Consider the following 18,107-nt stretch of genomic DNA (forward strand, 5'->3'; position numbering starts at 1 on the left):
TTTTTTACATAGAACAGATACATGAAAAATAATGATATGCTAAACCACTTGAAATCCCAATTTTGTATGAATCCAAATAATTTTTAATCCCAATGAATTTACAAAAGGAAATGTGAATTGTTTGAACTGAGAATTACCTTATACTCTTCTGCAGCCTCCTGAACTGGTAGCAGTTTGTGGTTTTCATGTTTTTTTGAAGTTTGACAGACAAGACAGATCGGTATTTGATCCTCCAAACAGAAGAGTTTGAGTTTCTCACTGTGCAGACTGCAGAGCACTTCAGATCCTGCTTCAGCTCTCTGACTTCTCTCCTTTAAGAACGACTCACAGGCATTCTTCAGAGACAGGTTAGGGACAAGTAGATCCATAAAAGATCTTCTCTTGCAAACTGGGCACTCCTGAGATCCCGTCTCTCTCCACCAATGCTGCAGACAGGCCTTACAGAAGCTGTGACTGCATCTCAGGACAACAGGATCCCTGAAGATTTCAGAGCACACAGGACAGGAGAGGTCCTGTTCCAGGAGAGAAGATCCAGACGCCATTCTGTCTCTGTCTGTTCTGACCTCAGTAATGGCTTCTGCTAAATCGGTCGTAGTTTCACTTTTCACTTTTGCTGTTACACAAACTGCAGGTAAAAATACATGTCTGTCTCCACTTTTACACCAGGCCTGCTCTGCAGGTTCTGGCAGTTCTCTCATGAATGAATGCAAATGGAATCTTTCTGCAGATAAACAACAATCACACACACTGCCTTACAAACATGATTCACATAGCTGGAGTTCACAATCTATTCCTCCTGATAATAGCCTCACCGATGAAGCTAATGGAGAGAGCTGTGCTTTAGAATAGCTCATCTACAGCGCTGATGAAGCTAATGGAGAGAGCTGTGCTTTAGAATAGCTCATCTACAGCGCTGATGAAGCTAATGGAGAGAGCTGTGCTTTAGAATAGCTCATCTACAGCGCTGATGAAGCTAATGGAGAGAGCTGTGCTTTAGAATAGCTCATCTACAGCACTGATGAAGCTCATGGAGAGAGCTGTGCTTTAGAATAGCTCATCTACAGCGCTGATGAAGCTAATGGAGAGAGCTGTGCTTTAGAATAGCTCATCTACAGCACTGATGAAGCTAATGGAGAGAGCAGTGCTTTAGAATAGCTCATCTACAGCGCTGATGAAGCTAATGGAGAGATCTGTGCTTTAGAATAGCTCATCTACAGCGCTGATGAAGCTAATGGAGAGAGCTGTGCTTTAGAATAGCTCATCTACAGCACTGATGAAGCTAATGGAGAGAGCTGTGCTTTAGAATCGTTCATCTACAGCGCTGATGAAGCTAATGGAGAGAGCTGTGCTTTAGAATAGCTCATTCACAGCACTGATGAAGCTAATGGAGAGAGCTGTGCTTTAGAATAGTTGAATTTCACAAATACTCATGACAGGGCAGCCTGTAGCGTAGTGGTTAAGGTAAATGACTGGGACACACAAGGTTGGTGGTTCTAATCCCGTGTGTAGCCACAATAAGATCCGCACAGCCGTTGGGCCCTTGAGCAAGGCCCTTACATTACATTACATTAATGCCATTTGGCAGACGCTCTTATCCAGAGTGATGTACAACAAAGTGCATAACCAGGGATAAGTGCGCTGAAAGACCCGAGGGGGAAGTGCAATTTAAATTGCTACCCGTACAACAAAGATAAGGGCCAGGGCCTATTTTATTTTTTATTTTTTTAACAACAAATAAAAAACAAACAACACGGCAAAAGTAACCAAACTTAACTATCCAAATACTGCTTACCTAGCCAACTAAAAATACCGAAACACAACGTAAATCACAAAGACAACAATTAAGGTTCACAGGGAGGTAGGGAGGGATGGGGAGAGGTGCTGCTTGAAGAGGTGCGTCTTCAGTTTGCGCTTGAAGGTGGGGAGAGATTCTACAGTTCTGACCTCAACGGGGAGTTTGTTCCACCACTGTGGAGCCAGAACAGACAGTAGTCGTGAGCGTGAGGTGGAGGTTCGGAGAGGGGGAGGTGCCAAGCGGCCTGTGGAGGCTGAACGAAGAGGTCTGGCAGGGGTGTAGGGTCTGATGATTTTTTGTAGGTAAGCTGGGGAAGACCCCTTAACTGCTTGGAAGGCTAGTGTAACAGTGATGATTTGGTTTCTTCCACTTGCAAGCTTTCTGTATAATTTTCTATACTACTATCTAGACATGTAACACTGTTGGGAGAATACTGGCCCCTAGGGGATAAACAGGTAGAACTGCGTGGCTCTCGTCCCAGTTCAAAAGGATTAGAGCCACGGTAAGTTGTCTTAAAAAGCGCTCCTGGAATATTATTTAACAATTCTACAACTGAACGTTCTAAGTTAACACTAACTACTAAAATGTGTTCTACATGCGTCCCTTATGTAAACAGTGTATTTTGTGTTACACTTTTGCACATTGAGAGCTATTTTTTATCGAAGTTTATAACAACACGTGTGAATAGCTAACATTTCATCTCCTTTTCATATTAGCATGCTGTGTTGATCCATGCCGCCTTGCTACGGAATCCAACGTATTGTCTTTTGCGCCAGGTACATGTTATGTATTTCATTTGGATATTCTTGCTGTATTTTTATTGAACTTATAAAAATAGCGAGCCCAGTTCAAAAGGATTAGAGCCACGCATGCTGTGTTGATCCATGCCGCCTTGCTACGGAATCCAACGTATTGTCTTTTGCGCCAGCAAACTGACGAACTGGTCCCACGTCTCCTGCCTTTCATTGAGACACAACGCAGATGAATATATGAGGTTACACTAGCACCAAAGTTTTGAATTTGATGCGAGCCATGACAGGCAGCCAGTGGGGGGAAGTAAGCAGGGGGGTGATGTGTGAGTATTTGGGAAGGTTGAAGACCAGACGAGCAGCTGCATTCTGGATAAGTTGGAGGGTCTGATGGCGGACGCTGGGAGGCCAGCCAAGAGGGAATTGCAGAAGTCCAGGCGGGACAGAACCATCGCTTGGACCAGGAGCTGGGTCGAGTAGGGGGTGAGAAAGGGGCGGATTCTCTGTATGTTGTATAGGAAGAACCTGCAAGACCGGGTCACCGCCGCAATGTTCTCGGAGAGGTCTGTCGGGTCCGACTGCTGCTGATAACAGCATCTTTTAAACTTGCCAACCTTTTTCTTATCGCTTAAATTAGTGTGCAAGTCGCGTCACTTTGCGTGCGGGAAAACCTGGAAACCTGGCCCAGTCGTACATTCGCTAATAAATCCATGCAGTAACACAGTAAGACTGTATAATTACAGCGTTATGATATAATGCTTCTATGTTACTCTATAAGTGATTTGCTGCCATTTTGTAATGAAATAATGTGTTGGAAATTTATTTCACAATACCCGAGTATGCTCTAATTATAGAAATGAAAAAAGCAATTTATTAATCGTGTTATATCCATTAGGTTCAGTAGACCACTCCTTGATTTAGTTTTTTTTTCTTTTTCTGCCAAAACACTGAGAACGAAGCCTCCCCTGAGTCTGTCTCATGAAGATAAATATTGCAGACAGTCTGCTGTCCATCACCACGCCAAGGTTCCTTGCACTGGGTGATGGCGTGAGTGTGGTATCCCCGAGGGAAATGGAGAGATCCAGACGGGGAGAGGTATTAGCAGGGATGAATATCATTTCAGTCTTGCCTGGGTTGAGCTTTAGATGGTGGTTGTCCATCTAACTCTGGATGTCTCTCAGGCTTAACCCTTAACCCTGCATTGCTCCAGGGGAGGATTGTCTCCTGCTTAGTCTAATCAACTGTACGTCGCTCTGGATAAGAGCGTCTGCCAAATGCCACTAATGTAATAATGATTGGCTCTCACTTCAGTTCTGTCCAGAGGCTCCTGTTTCTTCCTCATTTAAATTCTGTGACAGGTGTACCACCCTGGTTTGTCCACAAGAGTGCGCTGCAGAGTAAACCAAGGCCATGGGACGCAGTTCTTTGACGCAAAGCCAAATCCGTATAAAACACATTCAATTAAAGACTTTAAAAATGCTTTAAAAAGCGAAACACCTTTTGAACAGGGACGACGAGTACATACAGACACAAATGCGTTTTTTTAACCATTCTGTCAGGAAATCTTCCCAGTGGATAAACTAAGGGGACTGGTGAAATAAGGATTTTTTTCATATTAATAGAATGTGTGTGTGTGTGTGAGTGAGTGAGTGAGTGAGTGAGTGAGTGAGTGAGTGAGTGAGTGAGTGAGTGAGTGAGTGAGTGAGTGAGAGAGAGAGAGAGAGAGAGAGAGAGAGAGAGAGAGAGAGAGAGAGAGAGCTATGTAGGCCTACCCATTGCATACAGGCTCCATACCAAAAAAAGAGAAACAATTATCTGAACAATTACGTTGTATTTTACATTTAAAAGCTTCAGTTTTATATGGGCATGCACATGTGTTGAAAACAACACGCCCATAGCATGTTTTCGTCTTCTACGTCCCCCACCCCATTTCCTAAATAAAAAGATGTGCCTGGGCCCCCCCTCTGGGACCCGGGGGCCCAGCTCTGTGGAATACGGTCTGAAATCTACGACCCGGTCCCTATAGCAACAGCCGCCGTGGGTCTTTAGACTGGGAGCGCCGAGCAGACGGTCATAATTAATGTAATGTAATCATATAGACCTGTCAGCCTTGTCACATTAACCCCCTCACCCACCCCCTCATCCGTACCCCGATTCGCCAAAAACCAAAAACCAGACACTCTCCCAGAGCTCGCGTGGGGAGGCGGGGAAGCTCTTAATTCTGGGAAAAATCGCAACGTGTCTGCTGTTTGGGAGCGGGGCTCCGACATACGTAGGTCACACAATGTATGGGAATAAAGAACGGGGAGGGTTTTAAATAAAAATAAAAACAGACGAGGACGCGACTCAGAGCAGCTGTTTGGCCTCCAGACCCACCCCGCTGATGCTCGCGCCAGGCGTCGCCTGACCGTTTATCTGCGGCTCCCACGATTAAAACACGTGTTTAAAAAAAAAAAACCCCAAATAAATGAATAAATAAATGTACAAAACATTTTTTAAATTGGGGTCTCACTTCAGACGGAGTCCCATTCTCACGTTGGTGTCAAAAAAATGTTGCCTGGCGGCAGTCCGTCCGCCCCCGGGTTTATCGTCGCCTGGACCTCGATCCAATCCATGAGAAACGCATTTGCGTTCTTTTCTGTAGCTTTTGTTTTAATGCGCCGGCCCACCGCCCGCTTTGAGAGGCTAATCCGGAAATAGCGTTCCCGGCGCGTCTTCACGTCACTGTGTATTCCTTATTTGGCGCGATAAGCATCGTGCACGTGGCGGCTTACGGTGTCCATCTCCAATCTGTCGGGTCCGACTGCTGCTGATAACAGCATCTTTTAAACTTGCCAACCTTTTTCTTATCGCTTAAATTAGTGTGCAAGTCGCGTCACTTTGCGTGCGGGAAAACCTGGAAACCTGGCCCAGTCGTACATTCGCTAATAAATCCATGCAGTAACACAGTAAGACTGTATAATTACAGCGTTATGATATAATGCTTCTATGTTACTCTATAAGTGATTTGCTGCCATTTTGTAATGAAATAATGTGTTGGAAATTTATTTCACAATACCCGAGTATGCTCTAATTATAGAAATGAAAAAAGCAATTTATTAATCGTGTTATATCCATTAGGTTCAGTAGACCACTCCTTGATTTAGTTTTTTTTTCTTTTTCTGCCAAAACACTGAGAACGAAGCCTCCCCTGAGTCTGTCTCATGAAGATAAATATTGAATTATTGTAATTGATAATAGGAACCCCAGCACTGTAAAGAATACATTTGTTTCAACATAATTAGCGTTGAGGTTACCAAGAGAGCAGATGACTGGGCATGTGATGTGAAGTGATGATGTCAGAGGCGATTATGACCTCACAGAGAACAGGGCAGACATTGGCTCTGATCAGGACTGACCAGCTCTTGTCTGCCAAATTGTGAGGTCACAAAACCTGTGACCCAAAGGTCACCAAACAGCTCTACTGCTGGTATACACCTTGACCTCTAGGGGTCAAAGGGTCAAGGTCACCTCTTTGACAGGGGACTCCCTTGTCTGTGTGTGTCCTCCCTCACTAACAGCACCCTGGTCAATTACAGCAACTTAATCAGTGCTTGTGAAGAGCCTAATTAACCCCAGTGCCTCCTGCCTCTGACAGAGTCAATAAACCAGTAAACATGCCCTCAATCCACACACAATGGCATGGTCACAGTCGACAGTTAAAACTGTGTAACCACTGAAAATGTCAAATAAACATTCAGAATTCATCCGTAAAAAACAGGGGTTAGCAGAAGTGGTACACAAGTTTGCATTTACGTCAAAAGTGTTCCTGAAACAGACCCGTAACCTCGATGCAATATGAAACGGTGGTGGACTCTTAACGTCTCTGCTGTGCGTGTGTATTTGCGTATCATTTAGGCTACGACATGTCCTGTCCATGAATTCATGAATACTACATCTTTCACACGTAACAGTTCAGCAAAAACATCAAAATAAAATCAGTCCTCTGGAGCATGACCGGACTTAAGCTGCAGGGTGTCAGTCAAATGTGTGGCTGGGATATAGCAGCGCTTAGAGTGGTACTGGAAATCATCTTTGTAGTGAAATGTTAATATTGACATTGATATGGATCATAGCAGGGTAACCTCTTCTCCGTGTATCCGAGCAGTGAGCGACCTTTGTCGACTGTTATTTGGTGTGGAAATCAAACTGGATTATGTCCGTCACACCCCAACCTATCTGCCCTGGGCTAAAGGGACACCCCCGGTGGAGGATCCGGGGTCTACAACCTCCGTAACCAGGCCAACGACCGAACGGCGAGACCGGCGTGGAAGTTTAAAGAGTCGTGACCGTCTCACCCTGACCTGCCGGTGAACGAGGCCGGCTGTTTGTGGACAGACTGTGGAATGTGTTAACAGCATTAGAATGTTCTGTTAACACATTCAGGATCTCACAACACACCTTAAACTGAACATTCTATTGCCGATACCACAATCACTCCTGACAACTGAAAACTATTCCAAAACAAAAAAATGTTTTGGGGGAAAATACCAAAATAATGATAATCATGATTGCCCCCCCCCCCCCCCCCCATCCACAGTCAGACGTGTTTCAGGCACCATTAAACTGCGGGGGTGAAAGGTCACGGAGCCAGACAGCGTTTTATGGGATGTCACAGAGTTGAATGAACACAGAGAAGGGGAGAGGAGGGGAGGGGAGGAGAGGAGAGGGGAGGGGAGGAGAGGGGAGGGGGGTGGTTGTCTGGGACAGCCGGTTTCTCTGCGGCGAGACGAACCATTGTCCCGCGTGACCCCCCCCAGACCTCCCGGCCCTTAATCCGTCTGCAGCACAAACAACGCAGCAATCCCACAATCCCAGCATCCTTTTCTAACGGGTTCTGGTTTCTGAAATACCGGGGGGGGGATGGTTTGGTGGATGGTTTCTGTTCTAAACAATTTTGTTGGGCTTCATATTAAAACAAATAAATAAATAAAATCAATGACTTGCTGTGAAATTGAAAAATGGATAAGTGGCTCCATGGGTGGAGTGCCCCAGCTCTCATTCTAACACGACTGCTCACAAAGCATCATCATCACACTCACCACCACCATCACAGACACACTGGTCCTGAGCGGTCTCCACAGCCGATGAGTTCAGGCTAGAGCACGGTCACTCTAGGGCGGGGGGGTCAAACTGAATCCCCAGGGGGCCTGCAGTGTCTGCGGGTTTTTTGTGATTTCCTTTCAATCAGCTGCCAATTAAGGCCAATTAAGGCCTTGAGAACAAGGCGTGTGGATACATTACCCAATCAATGACTTGAATGAACCCAGAACACCCCAAAAACCAGCAGACACTACGGCCCTCCAGGACTGGAGTTAAACCCGCAGACACTGCGGCCCTCCAGGACTGGAGTTAAACCAGCAGACACTGCGGCCCTCCACGACTGGAGTTAAACCAGCAGACACTGCGGCCCTCCACGACTGGAGTTAAACCAGCAGACACTGCGGCCCTCCAGGACTGGAGTTTGACACCTGTGCCCAAGGGGGATTACAGCAAGGTTCCGCACCCTGAATTTGAACCTGCAGCCCCTGACTGAGAAGCCCACTTCCTTGCACATGTACCCCAGGCTCAAGTGGGGTGAAAGGTGGGGACGATTCTTGGGGGCCATATTCTTCCAGGGGGCCCAGAATTCCACATTATGTCCCTGCCTTTGGCAACACAGGAAAACATGTTTGGGATTACACTGAATAAATAAATAAATACATACAAATTCCGTGTCTCACAAAAACCATTGTTGTATTTTTTATGAAACCACACAAGCAAACACACATGTTGCCAAGCTATGGCATCACACAGAGCTCACTCACATCATGCATTCACACGGCTAACCCTTTCAGGTGTGAGGTCACAAGTATATGATTGGATGATTGGAGTCTTCTTAACTGAACATTCTACTGCTGATGTAGCACTACTGATGATGGAAAGAGTCCTAGAACACAGACTTCGGAAAATACTTTTTTAAAAACCTACTCTTCAGAGGATTCATTGAAGGTTTCTGTGCCATGCATATAAACAACATGTCTGATTGTACAGGAAACACTGAGTGAAATGATCTGAAAGCCCTTCAATGCAGGTTGTATTCTTCCTCAGATTTCGCAGAGGAAAATTCATAGAAATGCACTTGGGGAAAACACAATCAAACACAATCGAACACAATTCAAATACAAACACCCCAGCGTGGCATGTTGGGATGCGCTTGGCGCGTGGCAGGCGTTGGGTGCTGAAATGCGTACATGCTGACCTGAACAGAACAATAAATAAGTAAGGAGATGAAGACCCACCACCAGCAGGCTGCTTCACCCTGATTGGCTGCACTGAGTGTGGGGGGGGGGGGGGGGCGTAATCGTCCAACAAGCACAGATTTTTACATCATTCTGAAGTCACACGCCGCCCTCCTTGTTGAGAAGTAAGACACATGAGCAGTGTACCTGAGCGGGCAGGGCAGTTAGGGCTGAGCGGGGCAGGGCAGTTAGGGCAGGGCAGGGCAGTTAGGGCTGAGTGGGGCAGGGCAGTTAGGGCAGGGCAGGGCAGTTAGGGCTGAGTGGGGCAGGGCAGTTAGGGCTGAGCGGGGCAGTTAGGGCTGAGCAGGGCAGGGCAGTTAGGGCTGAGTGGGGCAGGGCAGTTAGGGCTGAGCGGGGGTAGCCAGTCCTGGAGGCCCCGATCAGCCTCTCCCTCCTCCACCCTTCCAGGAACACCATCCGGCCCCCCCCCACAGGGCGGAGTCACTGGGGCAGGTGGGCGGAGTCACTGGGGCAGGTGGGCAGAGTCACTGGGGCAGGTGGGCAGAGTCACTGGGAAAGCCACGGTGCGTCACTGGGAGGCGTGGCCAGGGTTACCGGGACAGGTGGGCGGAGTCGGTGGTTGTGGGCAGAGTCACTGGGGGGGAGGTAGGTGGAGTCAGTGCGAAAGGTGGGTGGAGTCACTGGGGGGGGGAGTGGGCGTGGCTACCGCTCAGTTACCAATCAGGTACTGGTGGAAGTAGACCCCGAAAAGGCTGCTGATGACCTGGCAGGCCGCCACCCACCAGGCCAAGAAGGCGAGCAGGCCCCTGCAGAAGACGGGCGAGAGGAGGGATCTGAGCGCGCTCAGACCGCCCAGCAGCTGGGCCACGGCCGCCGCCACCTCGTCCTCCATCTCGGCCCCGCCCCCCTCCTGCCCCGCCCCCGGAGCGGGCGGAGCCTCGGCGGGAAGTCCCGCCTCCACCGGGGACACGCCCGGCACCTCGGGGACCAGCCCCCAGGAGAAGTCACCTGCGCGCAAAAAAAATAAATAAATAAATAAATAAATCTCAGCCAATCACAGGACAGCTTTATTAACCTTTGACCCCCACAGCACAATTGTGGCTCACACATATGGCTGTTCCATTATGTATACGGCAGATACTTTTATCCAAAGTGACGTACAATAAGTGCATACTTAAAGTCTTAAAACGACGACAGAGCCCAGGTCAGATCTCTGTCCATATCAGCCGAATGACAGACAGATTTTTTTATTAAAAGTCCATCCTTCTCCCACCCCAGTCCCACCAGAGGGGGCGCTGTTCCTTACCCAGGGATTTGAGAGCGAGCGTGGAGAAGAGCAGCAGCAGCACAGGGGCCAGGTACTGCAGGGTGACCACAGCCAGGTAACAGAAAACCCGTGTCACCTGGACAGGAGGAGAAACGAGTGCTCAGATGTGGCCTGACCTGCTAACCATGCTAACGTGCTAACCGCTCTAACCCATTAACCACCCTGACCTGCTAACCACACTAATGTGCTAACCACTGTAACCCACTAACCACGCTAACCTGCTAACCACTGTAATCTGCTAACCATGCTAACGTGCTAATCACGCCAAAGTGCTAAAGACTCTACTAGGTTGTCCCTGAAGAACATCTGTTAAGCTAATAATAATAATAATAATAATAATAATAATAATAATACGACTACTACTACTACTAATAATAATAATAATAACAATAATAATAATTAGTATTAGTCATAAAACACATAATTTACATTTGAAGTGTAATGATTTTGATTATTGTGTCTGTTTTAGCACGTGGCGTTCGGTCGGACCTTCCTCTGGATGTCGATGGCGGCGATGCGGCCCGCCTCCCTCCTCATCTGCCCCACCCACTTCTGCGCCAGGTGGAGGTAGGCCTGCAGGTGCCAGCGAATCAGGGCCAGCCTCAGGAGACACAGCGCCACCACGATCCACAGCCGCACGCTGCTGAAGGCGGAGCTAGGGATGCTGGGCGTGGGGGAGGGCGCACAAATATATTTATTTATTTTTTATTTTATTTTATTTTTTTATCTCACTTGATCACTTGGAGGGTTCAAGCCCAGTATTTTCCTGGTCTTGTATTTTAATTGTCTTGTCCATGTAACAAATAAAACATGAAATAATTGAACTTCCATGCCAAATATCACTTAATTACGAGTCTCCTATGAGTGCTCCTGCCTCTGAACTTCAACTGATCCGTGGTGAGCGCTCTGGCACAAAATGGCCGCCTTGCATCGTCCAGGCACCGTGATTGTCGTGATTGTTACATCAGCATTGGAATGTTCAGTTACGAGGCATTTGTGACCTCACAGCTTCAGAGGTTCTCAGAAATAAAAGTGACAGTTTGAGGTAAAAATATTTTCTTCGAGAATCAATCTTCCCGAATGTACTCAGTAGGAGGAGTACAAATTCTTTGGGTACAAATTAGTATGTTTTTTCCAAGCAAAAAAAAAGGTACAAATGAATGACATATTGCTGGCTAGGGGTGCAATATTATGTTATGCTAACCGGAGGGGCTGGGGGCAGTACTCACAGGGTGACCGTCGTCTTCCCCATGGGTGCGTTCGCCAGGAAGTCTCGCGCGATCGGCTTCACCCACAACAACAGGACCAGTACGGGGGACAGGAAGCTGACGTGCAGGAGGATTCTGGGAACACGGGAGGATCAGTGCAGTCAGGCTGAGCACAGGGTGCAGACGCCAGGCCTGAGGGCACAGGATGTCTCTGCTGATGTCTTCAGCCAGGCGGAAACTAACGTTTCTGTTCAAGATGACGCTTGGAAAAAAAGCTTAACCATGATAGTGTTGATTCGTGCTACTGCTCGATACAAATTAAACAAAGTTTAAAAAAGAGAGAGAAATTGCATGCACTTGTCACTTGTTCACTAGAACTCTAGAACTACAGGATTCTTTCACACGGGTGTTCCGTACTTTATCACCGGTCGGTCGTCGTTCATCTGGAGCGCGTCCAGGTGGGTCTGGGCCAATCGGAGGCCAGGGAAGGCGAGCAGGGCACCAATGAAAGCGCAGACGGTTGCCAACGCCAGCTTCACGCACAGCTTGGAGACCGGGATCCTGGAGAGTGTACAACAGGCAGAAATGAACCGTAACGACTGAGCGAAGGACACGTCCTCAGCCTGTATTGGCGTTATAGATTTGGCCTTCACACGAAGAGATGCACGATACTCACGACCACATGTAGCCTTGCTGCTTGGCAAAACTCTCCAGGTTTGTGAAAAGACTAGCAAAGCCTGTTGTGAAACAGAGAAACACACTCAATCAATAAACTTAAAAACCATAAAACCATCCATCTGGTATAAGGTTGACAGTAGTGGTCAGAGAAGCTGTGATTCAAAAACTGTGATTTGAAGGTACCGCTCTAATCATCATTAATATCACGGATTAATGATAATCTACTGATCCGCCAATAAAAATAGACATCAGACAGTATCGGGAAAATTAAGCACGGACAGGAACAGGAAGTGGGATACAAACAGGAATAAGTGGGGTGCAGACAGGAACAGGAAGTGAGCGACAGACAGGAACAGGAAGCAAGGCACAGACAGGAACAGGAAGTTGGGTGCAGACAGGAAGAGGAAGTGAGGCACAGACAGGAACAGGAAGTGAGATACAGACAGTAACAGGAAGTGGGACACAGACAGGAACTGAAAGTGGAACACAGACAAGAACAGGAAGTGAGTTACAGACAGGAACAGGAAGTGGGACGCAGACAGGAACAGGAAGTGGGGCACAGACAGGAACAGGAAGTGGGGCACAGACAGGAACAGGAAGTGAGGTACAGACAGGAACAAGAAGTGGGGCACAGACAGGAACAGGAAGTGAGGTACAGACAGGAACAGGCAGTGGGGCACAGACAGGAACAGGCAGTGGGGCGCAGACAGGAACAGTACCCGGCTCCAGGCCGAACTCCAGGTAGTCCTCCCGCACCACCAGCACCAGCATGGCCACCAGCAGGGACAGGAACCCGAAGGCCAGGCACACCGAGCGCTCGCCCCCCTCCTCCGAGCGGAAGTACTGACTCATCAGCGTGTACAGGGTCTTCCTGAGGTCACAGGGTCAAGGGCCGCAGTGTGGGGGGGTAACACAGCATTTTGCCCCAGCGTGGGGTAATTAAACCTCATGCCCTAGTGTGGAGGTAAATGCACCATTCTGTTCTAGTGCGGGGTAAATAAGCGTTCTGCCCCAGCATGGGGTAAATACAGCATTCTGTCCCAGTGAGGAGGTAAATACAGCATTCTAACTCAGCACAGGATAATTACAGCATTTTACCCCAGTGTGGGGTAAGTGCAGCGTTCTGCCCCAGAGCGGGGTAACTGCAGGAGGAGGATACAGGCAGAAGAGGATGGTGAGCACACACCAGATGGCCCCGATGTTGACCTCTGCGCTGGCGTCTGTGGCACAGTAGTACCCCTCGGTGAAGAGGTACACCCCCAAGGCGTAAACCGCAAAGTCCACCAGCCACTGGTACTCCAGGAACAAGCGCAGCACTGCAGGAAGGCAGGGAGAAAGGGGGGGGCCACATTGGCTCAGGAGGTAAGAGCAGTCGTCTGGCAGTCGGAGGATTGCCGGTTGGAAGTGTCAAAGTGTCCCTGAGCAAGACACCGAAGTTCTATATGGTGCTATATAAATGCAGTCCATTTGCCAAACAATATGGAAAACAAGGCGTAAAATAATAATGAATCAGAGTTTTATTAGTCCTGATGCGGTAACTGAAGTAACTAAGGAATAATGGACAATGAACTCCACGGACATTGAAATGGCTATTTGTTTTCAATGAAGATGTGAGTTTTAAAAAAAACCTTTTCTATGTCCTTTATTTATTATTTGTAGGGTATGTGCCTGAAGATATAATAAAGCCCATTTAAACCCCCACTCACCCGACACCCACACCCCCAACACCCCCATGCATCCGACACCCACACCCCCAACACCTCCACTCACCCGACACCCCCACTCACCCGACACCCACTCCCCCACACCCCCACTCCCCCACACCCCCATTCACCCGACACCCACACCCCCACTCACCCAGGGCGTCCAGCACCCCCACAGGTGTGGCCTCCAGGTGGAGGTCTATGTCCTTGGGCACCGTCAGCGGCTTGCTTTCTACTGCCCCGTTCTGTCGCCTGGGAAACGGGAGAGGATTGGGTTTGAGGGAACCGGCACGTCCCGCTGAGCTCTTACGGGCCACACACGTTTCGTTATCTGTTACACAGACAAAGGCTAGTGCGCTGTGGTTAAGGTCGGTGGTTTGATCGCCAGTAAAGCCACAGTAAGATCCGCACAGCTGTTGGACCCTTGAGTAAAGGCCCTTAACCCTGCATTGCTCCAGGGGGGATTGTCCTCTGCTTAGTCTAATCAACTGTATCAACAATAAAAGTGTCAGCCAAATGACATGTAATGTTAGACCCCTCCCTGCTTCTCGTACCTGTCTCTCCGGTTGGTCTTTGGGGCCTGCTTCCCAGCCAGAGCGCACAGCTGCTCCTCTGATGGGTGTTTGAAACGAAGGAGGCTGGAGAGAGAGAGAGAGAGAGAGAGAGAGAGAGAGGCAGCAGGGAGAGAGAGTGAGTGAGTGAGAGAGAGTGAAAGAGAGAGAGAGAGGGAGTAGAGAGAGAGTGAGACTTTTACCTCACATTCAAATCCAGTGTGCCAGAGTTCAGAGCCAAAAGAACAGAAATTGTACCAGCTGTCCAAATACTTATGGACTGCACTGTATATAATCAATGCTACATTCTGAGAAACTTCTCCCCTACTTAATGACTCTCAACTCGTGTATTAACTTCCATCCATCCATTATCTGAACCCGCTTATCCTGAACAGGGTCGCAGGGGGGCTGGAGCCTATCCCAGCATACATTGGGCGAAAGGCAGGAATACACCCTGGACAGGTCGCCAGTCTATCTCAGGGCACACACACCATTCACTCACACACTCATACCCACGGGCAATTTAGACTCTCCAATCAGCCTAACGTGCATGTCTTTGGACTGTGGGAGGAAACCGGAGTACCCGGAGGAAACCCACGCAGACACGGGGAGAACATGCAAACTCCGCACAGAGAGGTCCCGGCCGACGGGGATTCGAACCCAGGACCTCCTTGCTGTGAGGCGGCAGTGCTACCCACTGCACCATCCGTGCCGCCGTGTATTAACTTTACGTGTGCAATTGCAGCCCGGTAAGTGGTTTCGGCTACAGACCAGGTGCGGGGCCCAGGTGTGTGGCCCAGGTGTGTGGACCAGGTGCAGGGCCCAGGTGTGTGGACCAGGTGTGTGGACCAGGTGCGGGGCCCAGGTGTGTGGACCAGGTGCGGGGCCCAGGTGCGGGGCCTACCTGCCATTGCACAGGAGCCAGCGTGCGAAGGACAGGTGAGGGGCCATCCTCTGCATGACACAGGCTGCCAGGAGGCTCACCACCAGCTGCACCCCCATCAGGGCCTGGGGGGGAGGGGGGGGGGGGGGGTCACACCAGATCTGACCCCTGACAACACCTCCCTGAACACAGCTACTCAAATCACTCAAATTCTGCTCACACCTGTTAACAGCATTACCCCATTTTACCACAAATTTACCCAGAGCAGCAACACTGGCCGCAACCATTTCTGGTTTTCATAACAACTTTGGTTTTAATGATTAATTAGCCCCAACATTTATGCCATCTGACGTTTTCACAACATTTCAAGATATGCGTATGAATGATGGCCTTTTATTTTGCAGACGCTTTAATCCAAAGCGACGTACAAAACAGTGCACAGAACAAACCACCACACAGGTCAGATATGGCACAATTCATACACGACTGGCCATGAACATAAGTCCAGAACACAAGGAAGAGAGGCCAAATCTGTAACTACCATACCGAGACATATACAACTTGAGATACATGAATACATGAAATGATTTACTGTGATCAAGGACTATGACCGAATCAGTGTTAGTGCACAGCCAATTAGCCCAATATTAGTAAGTAAGTAAGTAATGGGTGGAAACAGAAATCTGCAGACTCTAGCCCTCCCTGGAGTTAACCACTGACCACTGGAGCGTGAAAATACAACACAGAAAACAGAGAACACATCACCTGGAGAAGCAGCTTCCAGAGATGCACTGAAAACCTGAGACAACACTGACCTGATACCTGCAAACAGCCCTTTACAGTTACACATAACTACAATATTTAAGATTTATAAATAAACATACATACATACAAACTGTACACACACACACACACACACACACACACACACACACACACACACACACACACACACACACACACACACACTGTACACTTACACTGCGGTAAATCATATTTACCACTGTAACCCTGAGACATTGGCTTGCAAAGGAAATTGCCTTCTCTCCATGACGTTCATATCTGTCCAGTAGCAACTAAGTTTCAAGCAGTTACAGTAGCTTGTAGAAAGCACCAACAGGCTGCACCAACTGTAGCGAGCTTGATCGCTGAAAATAAATATGAAAATCATCTCACCATTTTCCTCGAAATTGTCTTAACGCCCGATGGAAAGGAATCTCGCGTCTCGGTCTTGGTGAGGCGCTCGCTAGGCACACGTGTAGTTTCAATCTATGGCAACAGCTGATGCTGTCATTTCGACAGAACATGAATCCAGAATGAATTCCGTTCGGTCAACCTACTCCTCGCGGTGATTGGTGGAGCTATACAGAACACCCAATGATAGAGCAGCGTGAGGACCCATACGGACCAATCACCGCGAACGACTCGAGGACCGGAAGTGTGGTAGCAAGTACAAGTCTTAGACGCCACTGGGAAGTGTAGTTCGCTTATTTGTAGCGCCAATGCCATTAATTCAGTTTGGTCTGTCTGGAATGTTTACTGCGCCTAGAGTTCGCCGAAAAGCTACAGTAACCTGAATGTCGTATAGTTCACTGTGGCGTTTCTCTCAGGTAGCTGAAACAATTTCTTTGCATGTATGGTTCGTAATTTGCTCTCGCGTGGTCTCACTCAGTGTAGGCAGCAAATTGCCTGCACCTGTCTCCCAGTAATACGACCCCCCTGCAGTCTTATTTTGTGTCTCGCCTGAGGTCCGTATGCGACCCACCAAGTCCTATTTTTAAGAAAGGAAGAAATCTAAAAAAAAAAAAAAAAAGTCAAGTGCCTGAATCAGAGGTGGGCATCCAGGTCCGTATTTCTTTTTAAGTTTCCCTGCCAACGCCTGATCTTCATTTAGCCCTGAGTAACATTTACGCCATCTGACATTTTGGCAACATTTTCTGATAAGCGCATGGATGACAAACGAAACGAGTTATTGCGCCACCGCGAAACGTTTTGCTGTGATTTAGCGAGTGAACCAGAGTTAGTTACCAATCAGTTCATTTATCCAGGGTAATTTTTGGAAAGCGAAACCTGCGCACTCCCTCCAGGAACGAACTGCCCAATCTCAGGCCTCGACGGACCGCCATCCATAGCTACCCCACAGCGATCCGCTTGAGGCAGGAACTTTCAACAACAAATTTACCTTCGGGCGGTCCCCCGTGGATCCAATCTGCAGAACTTTAGCGGACCGACAGCTGTTCCAACAACAGGCCGCAAGTGAACCGTGGTATGCTTTCCACACTGCTAACTGGTACATTATGGATAAACGGGTCTCCAGATTTGGGCCTCTATTCAGCCGACATTTTTCCTTTACATAACAATTATACACGAGCATTTCTTTATGCTGGTCAATGACGCCGGATTATTTGCATTTTCGACCAGTTTTATTTATTTTTTCTAGACTGGAATCACTTATTTGTCACTGACCCACACATTGGTTTCGTCTGCCAGTGAATTTCAGTGAGTTTAAAACAAAAAATTCCATTTGTTCATAAAGGGACAAATGTTTCAAATGATTGACCTGTACACCAGCTTGTTAGTGCAAATATTTAATCAGCAAATCATGTGGCAGCAACTCCATGCATAAAAGCATGTGGACATGGTCAAGAGGTTCAGCTGTTTTTCAGACCAAATGTCAGAATGGGTAAGAAATATGATCTAAGTGATTTTGGAATGATTGTTGGTGCCAGACAGGGTGGTTTGAGTATCTAAAACTGCTGATCTCCTGGGATTTTGTCTCTAGAGTTTGCAGAGAACGGTGCGGCCTGTAGTGTAGTGGTTAAGGTAAAATGACTGGGACCCGCAAGGTTGGGGTTTCGAATCCCAGTGTAGCCACAATAAGATCTGCACAGCCATTGGGCCCTTGAGCAAGGCCCTTAACCCTGCATTGCTC

The 18,107-nt window shown here is 48.1% G+C and overlaps 1 protein-coding gene across 2 annotated transcripts; it reads right to left on the reverse strand.

The window, feature by feature from the left end:
• Positions 1–8,300: 8,300 nt before the first annotated feature.
• LOC133128672 (transmembrane protein 161A-like) lies at positions 8,301–17,484 on the reverse strand. Of its 2 annotated transcripts, none has more exons than XM_061242384.1 (12): positions 17,358–17,484; positions 15,197–15,300; positions 14,296–14,379; positions 13,896–13,993; positions 13,198–13,354; positions 12,758–12,909; positions 12,037–12,097; positions 11,778–11,921; positions 11,382–11,495; positions 10,642–10,816; positions 10,132–10,228; positions 8,301–9,833 (listed from the first exon to the last, which is right to left on the reverse strand). In XM_061242384.1, exons 1-12 carry the CDS (start codon positions 17,469–17,471, stop codon positions 9,535–9,537), a joined length of 1,599 nt encoding a protein of 532 aa, XP_061098368.1. In that variant the 5' UTR covers positions 17,472–17,484; the 3' UTR covers positions 8,301–9,534. The 2 variants fall into 2 exon arrangements, with proteins under 2 accessions (XP_061098368.1, XP_061098369.1); XM_061242385.1 differs by lacking the exon at positions 17,358–17,484 and adding an exon at positions 16,352–16,936.
• Positions 17,485–18,107: the final 623 nt, after the last annotated feature.

This window comes from Conger conger, chromosome 5 (assembly GCF_963514075.1).
Source record: "Conger conger chromosome 5, fConCon1.1, whole genome shotgun sequence".
Taxonomy (NCBI): domain Eukaryota; kingdom Metazoa; phylum Chordata; class Actinopteri; order Anguilliformes; family Congridae; genus Conger; species Conger conger.